The following is a 7,991-nucleotide window of genomic DNA, read 5'->3' as shown; positions in this document are numbered from 1 at the left end:
AAAGTCCGTTGTCTAAATACGTAACACACGAAACCTATGCGAGTTTTCTGTGATCCAGAATACGTTTTCTTTCCCGGTAGCTTTGTTCAGACCCCTGTAAAATCCCAAATCCTGCAATTGCGGACTATTAAGTCCACTGTCAGGGGGACCGGGCTGCTGTATGCACTTGGTCAAGCTTCGGCTTTGAAATCAGTAGTCAGCAAAACGTAATCCCCTGTTTAAATTTACAGTGGCGAGGGGAAATGTCCAACGCAGAGCAGTCACAGTGACAGCAGGGGCCCATAATTCACACCCCCTGAAACAGAGTCCTGCAGTGGATCAATGATGAATGGAGGAGCTCTCTCTCTCTCTCTCTCTCTCTCTCTCTCTCTCTCTCTCTCTCTCTCTCTCCCCCACACACACGCCATTATTGAAATATGTGTTCAATAATGTTCAGGAAATCTGTACGTTAAAGGTCCTAAAACATGAAAAGCTTCATGGGAAGTAATACCTTCATAGGCAATGATTTTGTGAAAAAAATAAATTCTAGCTATATTATTATATCTTATATATACCGTTACTTTTTTGATTTTTAAAAAACTAAAATATGATGCATTATTATCATCCCACTTGGCCAGCTATAACAATAAATAATGAGAACCTTTACTTTGAATACAAGTACATTTAGAAGATACTACTTATGTCATTTTAAATAATTACGTTTACACTGTGATATTACAATGTTTACTTGAGTACAGGATCTGAATATATGGTTCTGGATAGGGTTTTAAACATTTAGACTCACTGCAGTGAATATGAAACACTAAGCTGATTTTATTGTCAATTTTGAGTTTCCCATGTTGGATTGACTGTTTTATTTTTGTATTTTGATCCCGTTTTTGTGAGTTATGTTATATGTATAATGTGTTATGACAGAATAATATCAACTGAATAAAAAAAATTAAAATAAAGCCACCCTTAAAGCCTTTTGTTACTATAACTATTATGGTATTCGCTATAATATCAACCATTGAGTAAACAAAACTGAAATGCTGTGAGGTCTTAACATTGTTTAAATTAATCCATTCACAATCATGGAGAGATTTTTCCACTATCATACCGTTTATATGTGCGATATAAATGTGATAATCCTAAATTATATCGAGGTAATAAAGTTTTGAAAAAGCAATATGCCATTACGTCACTTCCGAGTTTAATCGGACAGTAGTAAAAAAATTGTGGTTGCCATGAATTTCAGCTAGCTAGCCACCGACAACTGTCACTACACTTTAGTACAACCATCCATGTCAAGACTCAAGAGGAATAGTCGAAGTGTTGTGCCGCTTCTGTGTACATATACGGGCACACCGGCCTGCCTGCCAACCGACTGTGAATCGGTAAGTAGCTAGCTTTGAGGCTAACGCTGTAGCGAGCTGCCGCTAGCTGGTTGCCCTGCTAACGATAAGTGATGATATTTTGACCGTTAGCTGGCAGTAACCTGTGCAGCGGGCAATGTCAAATAAGAGCGGCAGTGTGTCGCTTATCTTCCTTTTCGCTTTTACGTGCGCTTTGTCACCATTGTGCTCCCGCTATGTGCCCACATCACCGGCTAACGTTAGAGGTTAATATCGTTGTTTAACCATGTAGCCACCATTAGCATATCAGTCGCTCCCTGTCTGTGTCTGTGTTGAGGGGGTGTTGTAATTAGTCACCAATGTCCACGATCACATCGAGCCATCAGAATCACTGTAATCTCGCAGTGAGATGCCAGCAGCATCAGCAAATGGCCGAATGCATGTAACTTCTGCCCACAAATAAATGCTAATTGGTTACAGGAGCTGTGAAATGACAACAGCTGACGCCTTAACTGTTATAATAAATCCAGTATTTTTTATCTTTAAATCAAAGTAATATCTTCCTCACAGCTGTGCCCAGTGTCTGTGTACTTTATTTGGTTCCATCTGCTATATTTGATAAAGCAAGAATAATAAATCTTTTGCTTTATAATGGCACATAGTAGCTCTAGCAACAGCTACTTCTAAAGACCAGGATAACTAAGTGGGCATGACTTTGTGACTTTGTGCTATTATATATAGTAAGTTATTGCATTTCAATATGTTAGCCTTTCTTTTTTTATCAAGATCCTGCAGTGACTAGATCAGAAGACCTTGGCACCGGTGTGTGCCACTTCTTTTAGAGACCCAGGGATTTCTGAATCCAGGTAGGTTCATAACTGTATATATGTGCAGGGTTTCCCCTCAATAAATTGGTTTATATATTTTTTATCTCTACCTTTTCTTAACTTAATAAAAAAAACATATCCCCCCCTGACATTCCAACATTCTCCCCTGTGAAGCAAGTATAGGATGTGATCGATCAATACATCACCTGCTGAGTGATCTCGAAATCAATTCACTGTAGCTACTAGATGACAACATTCTCCTCATTAATTCAATACTTTGCCTTTGCTGTGTTTATATAGTGCCACTGTCATTTTCCCTAAAGCTAATAATCCTTTCCTTTTTACATTTTCTGCCACCTAATTATTCCGTCTAACATGTCTATTTTTCTACCAGAAGATGAACGGTCTGTCCATACGAGAGCTATGCTGCCTGTTCTGCTGTCCCCCTTGCCCGAGCCGTATTGCAGCCAAACTGGCGTTCCTCCCTCCAGAGCCCACCTACGCCCTTCTCCCTGACCCAGATCCAGCTGCTGGAGCTGGAACTGCTTCTGGGTCTAGTTCCGGGGATGCTCAGCCTTCTCTTGGAGCACCAGGACTGCGTTCCCGGCTGAGCACTGGTAGTGGAGGTGACAAAGGAGGAGGAGGAGGTGGTGGTGCTGGAGGTGTGGCTGGGGCTGGTGGAGGAGTAGGAGGTGGAGGTGGAGGTGGAGGAGGAGGAGGAGGAGGAGGAGGAACAGCCACATCAGCAGCAGCAGCAGCAGCAGCAGGTGGAGGAGGTGGCAGCGGCAGTGGTTGGAGTGAGGGCAAGTGGAAGCTTCATCTTACAGAGAGAGCGGAGTTCCAGTATTCACAGAGAGAGCTGGATCTGACTGATGTATTCCTGACCAGATCTAGCCGAGGGAACAGGGTGGGCTGCATGTACATCCGCTGTGCCCCCAATGCCAGGTGAGACACACACCACCAACACCTGAGACTGAAGATACACAGATCACGACCCTGTATCTCTGTGTTTTGTGTGTACTTTTAATAGGGCAGGTTAACTGTTTTTTGTAGGAACCAAATTCAAATATATTTTTCATTATATCCCATGTTTTTCTGTCAGTTGGAGGCTCCCCAGTTCAACAGTGTCCCTCAGCCAGCTGCCTAACTTCCTTCTTTTTTTCTTCTACCTGCTCCGTCCCTCAGGTTCACCGTGTTGTTTTCCCATGGCAATGCAGTAGATCTGGGCCAGATGAGCAGCTTCTACATCGGCTTAGGCACGCGCATCAACTGCAACATCTTTTCCTATGATTACTCAGGCTACGGCGTTAGCACTGGCAAGCCCTCCGAGAAGAACCTATATGCTGACATTGATGCTGCCTGGCACGCCCTGCGCTCCCGGTAAGCAGGGACGGTAACTCCCCGTTACCGTCCACACAGGATCCGAAATGAACAGCCAACAAGCACCAAATGCCAGTTAAAGCAGCCACTCACATCACTGGCCAGTAACTTCTTGTCAAAATAACATTTCGTTGGCTCGGTTAGATGCAAACTTTGTCCCTGCCAACCACGGCACCCTGTCTCTGACCATCGGCCAGTCAAATCAAAGATAAACAATGGCTCTGTATCTAAAAGACGGATGATTGGCCGTCGCATACTGTGCTTTGCATGAAGCCTCAGCATCTGAACTTCTGAAAAATGTTCCGCTTGCTTATCAGCCGCCAGCATGGTTAATGAGCCTCATGTCAGCAGAAACCGAGCAACTTAAAACATTAAGACACGAGACAACAAAAATGTGTCTTATAATGAAATCTGAATTTACTCCCACAGTCCCCGATTCTGAGCATAAGCTAGTATTTCAACAGGTTTGGTAATAGACTGTACTGATGTCAAACGTGGTTGATGATAATCAACATGAAACACAGGCTTACTGCACTTAATCAGCATATAGAATTGTAAACACTGTGCGCCAATCCTTCTGGACTCTTCATACTTGTAGAATAAAAGCGACTCTTATTGTTGTATTCTGTACTAAAACTCTGGTGTGTGTGTGTGTGTGTGTTGTCTCAGGTATGGCATCAGTCCTGAGAATATCATCCTGTACGGGCAGAGCATCGGCACGGTGCCCACAGTAGACTTGGCATCCCGGTTTGAGTGTGCTGCTGTGGTCCTCCACTCTCCCCTCACCTCTGGCATGAGAGTGGCTTTCCCCGACACTAAGAAAACATACTGCTTTGATGCCTTCCCTAAGTAAGTCTCTTGATCTATGTTAGTTGTATTTTCTGCAGTATCAACGTTTTAAATATAATGGATAAAGATGTTCCAAAGCCCAAATATGATGTCGTAAATAAATACACAGCTTCCATTGGAATTCTGATAGTGGTTGGGGATTTGCAGTGCAACATGGAAGCATTATGGCCCATGGAGGTTGAATGCACTTACTGTAAGTCACTTTGGACAAACTCAGATCAATGAATGAAGTTGTGCATTATGAAGATATACTGTGAGACGATAGAAGGCCACACTTAAGTATTTCTGGTTATATCAGACCACTGTGGGCAATGTTGCATATCATTGAGCATGTCTGAGTTACGGTAATAATGGATCTTTTTAATGTGGATTCCCATTGGTTGGAAATCAGATATTTTCTTTTTGTAATATCACTTTAATGTAATTTTTCCTTGTTGGTCAATACTGTAAAATGCCCCTGTACCCTGTTTTCTAGATTTACCGGGTCAGTGCATTAAAAGCCTCCATCGTTTTTTTCTTTCTTGCAGCATAGAGAAAGTGTCAAAGATCCCATCTCCAGTGCTCATCATCCACGGTACGGAGGACGAGGTGATCGACTTCTCTCACGGCCTGGCCCTGTTCGAGCGCTGTCCCAAAGCCGTGGAGCCCCTCTGGGTAGAGGGAGCCGGTCACAACGACATTGAGCTTTACAGTCAGTATCTTGAGAGGCTACGGCGCTTCATCAATCAGGACCTGGCTGCACAGCATGCCTGAGAAACAAACAACGGCCTCTCTGCGTTTGTATGAATGACACCGCGTGTGTGTGCGTGTGTGTGTGTGTGTGTGTGTGTGTGTGTGTGTGCGCGACTGAGCGAGAACGTCAGCATGTTTGCAAAGTACGTGTGAGAGATTAACCTAAAACGATTTGTGATTATTTGTAATCGCATCTGTGTGTCTTTGAAGCAGCACACCTTTTACGTTACTTTTTGCGACATGTGTTCAAATATGTTTCTGTTTGAAAGGAGAGAACGGTTTTTAATATCAGTAGCTGTGTCCATCTGCATGGTGGAGTGTGTGTGGGGGGGAAAAAACGCTAAAAACAAAAGCTGAGATCAAACAATTTCACAAATCCGGTTTTTAACGTGAGAATATTTATGAACTGCAGCTTTGAAATGTGTCACTAACATAACTTAAGAACTATCCAGAAAAGGCACACAGATGTCATTTTTTCTTTTTTAAGTACGGCGTGTTCGTGAATGTATGAGTCGTGCATGAAAGTGTCGCGTGTATATTCATATCTCCATGAACATGCGTGCCCATGTTTGTATGTGTGTGTGAGAGGCAGTGCTGAAACAAATGAAGGACATCCTGATGACTTGGACACCTGCAAGTGGAGGACGCTAATTGAAACTTATCATTATTGATGTTATTTTTTCTTTTTGTGAGTGTATTTATGAAGAATACCTCCACAGCTTGACCAGTTCTCTCTCCAGGGGACAAACGCTGGTCGAGCATGTGCTCGCCCACTCCTCCTTTACTTCCTGTTTACCTGTTAACGGACATCCCTCTGACTGCCAGGGCATTTCCCAAGTTGTTGTCCAGCTAACACTAACCTACTTTATCTGTGTGGTTTGGGGGTCCATCTCCTTGCCTTTTGGTGGTTACATAAGGACTAGTCTGGAATATCGTCATAGCTTGTATGGCTGTTGGGCGTCTCATACTCTCCCTCATTTTAGACTCTGAAAAGATTACAGAATGGCTAGCTTCCACTTTTGTTTCCTGGCTGTGCTGTAGCTTTAGCCTTTACCTGTCCACAGAATTGCAGCAGCAACTTACAGCCAATTATTTTGATTCCCCTTCATTGCTTTTCTCCAACCAGTCCTACATTTTTGTGATAAAGAATGATGGTGGGCTTGAAATGAACCTTCGATAGCGACAGAGTATATCTCTTGTGTATGTGGACATTTCTTTGGCATTAAAAGAAGAGCTATAGAAGTGCAGGTTTACTTAGTAATTGTTATGTCACATTGGATCAGAAGCTCTAACAGAAGACTGTTGCTCCTCAGTATTTCCTGATGTGTGACGTTTAAAGGTTGGGCAGACCGCACTGACTTGGTAATGGCAGGATTAAGTCTGATTCAAAGGTGTTGTTTGACATTTAGGCAAATCCGCTCATTCGCTTTTTTTTGCCGAGTTACACGAGAAGCTTTATGCTGATGAACTTGTAGTCTGACAGCACAGTTTGTGTTACAAGTCTTGTTCCGGTAGCTCTCATCACAAGGGTTAGTCAGCCTCTTGTTCATATGCACATTTCTTTTTTAAAGCGTTTTGTTTTTTTGTCTTGATGTAATTAATCCAAACGTGTTTGTCGTAGTGTTGGGGGGCCATGGGTTGTTCGTTTCAGAGCCATGCGTGTCGATGTCATGACTGACCAACACATCAGATCGGGTGTCAGGACGGGACGTCATGCCTACTATAGCTGTTTCTAACCTCTGTGGCCCTAAATGTACAGGAGCTCTCTTATGGGTGGCAGCACGCTTCATGTCTGACACAAGCCATATCTGAGCCTCTCACTGTTGGTGTGGTGCAGGTTCCACCACACACACACACACACACACACACACACACACACACCTACAAACACACATTATCACACACACACCTACAAACACACATAATATATGTACTGTAGAATACAGTATATTGACACATTTATATATATCAGATCAAGCATGACAAAAGCAGGTCTTAAGTTCAGCACTATTGTACAAAGCATCCAAAGTGTAATAAGGGTATAAAATGTAAGTTTGTGTGTCTTCATTATTATTGACTGTCTTTCACAGGCCAGCATTAAGGATACTAACATCACATTTGAATAACTAGCAACAGGCCCCCGTGTGTAGACCTGAAAAAGTCCAAGAACTGATTTTCTGGTTGCACGCTAGCACCACATTTCAGATCTACACAAGACGCCTGCTGCATAGGAGACCCGTCAGTTTCAGTGATAGTAGCTGCGTTTCTTTTTCTTTTCTTTTTTAAGGGAACATGTACTGAACTAGCACTGATCTGATTACTCCATTGTGGGAGTACAAGTGGGTACCCTGTCATCACTTCAAAACAGGGAGTCTTTCTCATCCTCATCCTGTGCTTTGTGTCTCTGATATTTATGTAATGGAAAGCTGTTACCGTCTCGGGCCAGGGGTCCGAGCTGATAGAAGAATTAGAGAGAGTTATCAGCTCTCTATGGAAGTAGAAGTAGGCCTCAGTTTTTTTTCCTGGACTTGTCGTGTTATCAGGGAAACCACTGGATCCACCTTTCGTTCATTGGGCTTAAGAAACGGGGTGGAGACTTGCCGTTTTATTGATGCACCACTATGGTTGACGTATATTGTATCCTCTGGCCCTGAATGTGTATTGATGGGGGTGGGGGTGGGGGTGGGGTGGGGGGGGGGTTGAACAGTGAAAACTGTATGCATGTCTATTGTGTTTTGCAAGGCAAGTGATGGGGTGGGACGTTATCTCTATTACGTATTCTATGTGAGGATAAAGCTGAACTCATAGCATTGGAACATTGAAGCGCTTTTGAAAAAAGAAAAGAAAAACGGGACGTTTATTTGAATTT

The 7,991-nt window shown here is 43.1% G+C and overlaps 1 protein-coding gene across 3 annotated transcripts; it reads left to right on the top strand.

Moving 5' to 3' along the window:
* Positions 1-1,213: 1,213 nt before the first annotated feature.
* LOC306705619 (alpha/beta hydrolase domain-containing protein 17A-like) lies at positions 1,214-7,769 on the top strand. 3 transcript variants are annotated; one of them, XM_079172422.1, is made up of 6 exons: positions 1,214-1,376; positions 2,121-2,200; positions 2,559-3,106; positions 3,347-3,541; positions 4,211-4,390; positions 4,918-7,769. In XM_079172422.1, the coding sequence occupies exons 3-6, from the start codon at positions 2,559-2,561 to the stop codon at positions 5,141-5,143; spliced, it is 1,149 nt and encodes a 382-aa protein (XP_079028548.1). In that variant the 5' UTR covers positions 1,214-1,376; positions 2,121-2,200; the 3' UTR covers positions 5,144-7,769. The 3 variants fall into 3 exon arrangements, with proteins under 3 accessions (XP_079028548.1, XP_079028547.1, XP_079028546.1); XM_079172421.1 differs by having other exon boundaries at positions 2,556-3,106; XM_079172420.1 differs by lacking the exon at positions 1,214-1,376 and having other exon boundaries at positions 2,089-2,200; positions 2,556-3,106.
* The last annotated feature ends 222 nt before the right edge of the window (positions 7,770-7,991 follow it).

Source organism: Pholis gunnellus (genome assembly GCF_910591455.1).
Source record: "Pholis gunnellus genome assembly, chromosome: 14".
Lineage (NCBI taxonomy): Eukaryota > Metazoa > Chordata > Actinopteri > Perciformes > Pholidae > Pholis > Pholis gunnellus.
This window is presented reverse-complemented; position numbering and strand designations above follow the sequence as displayed.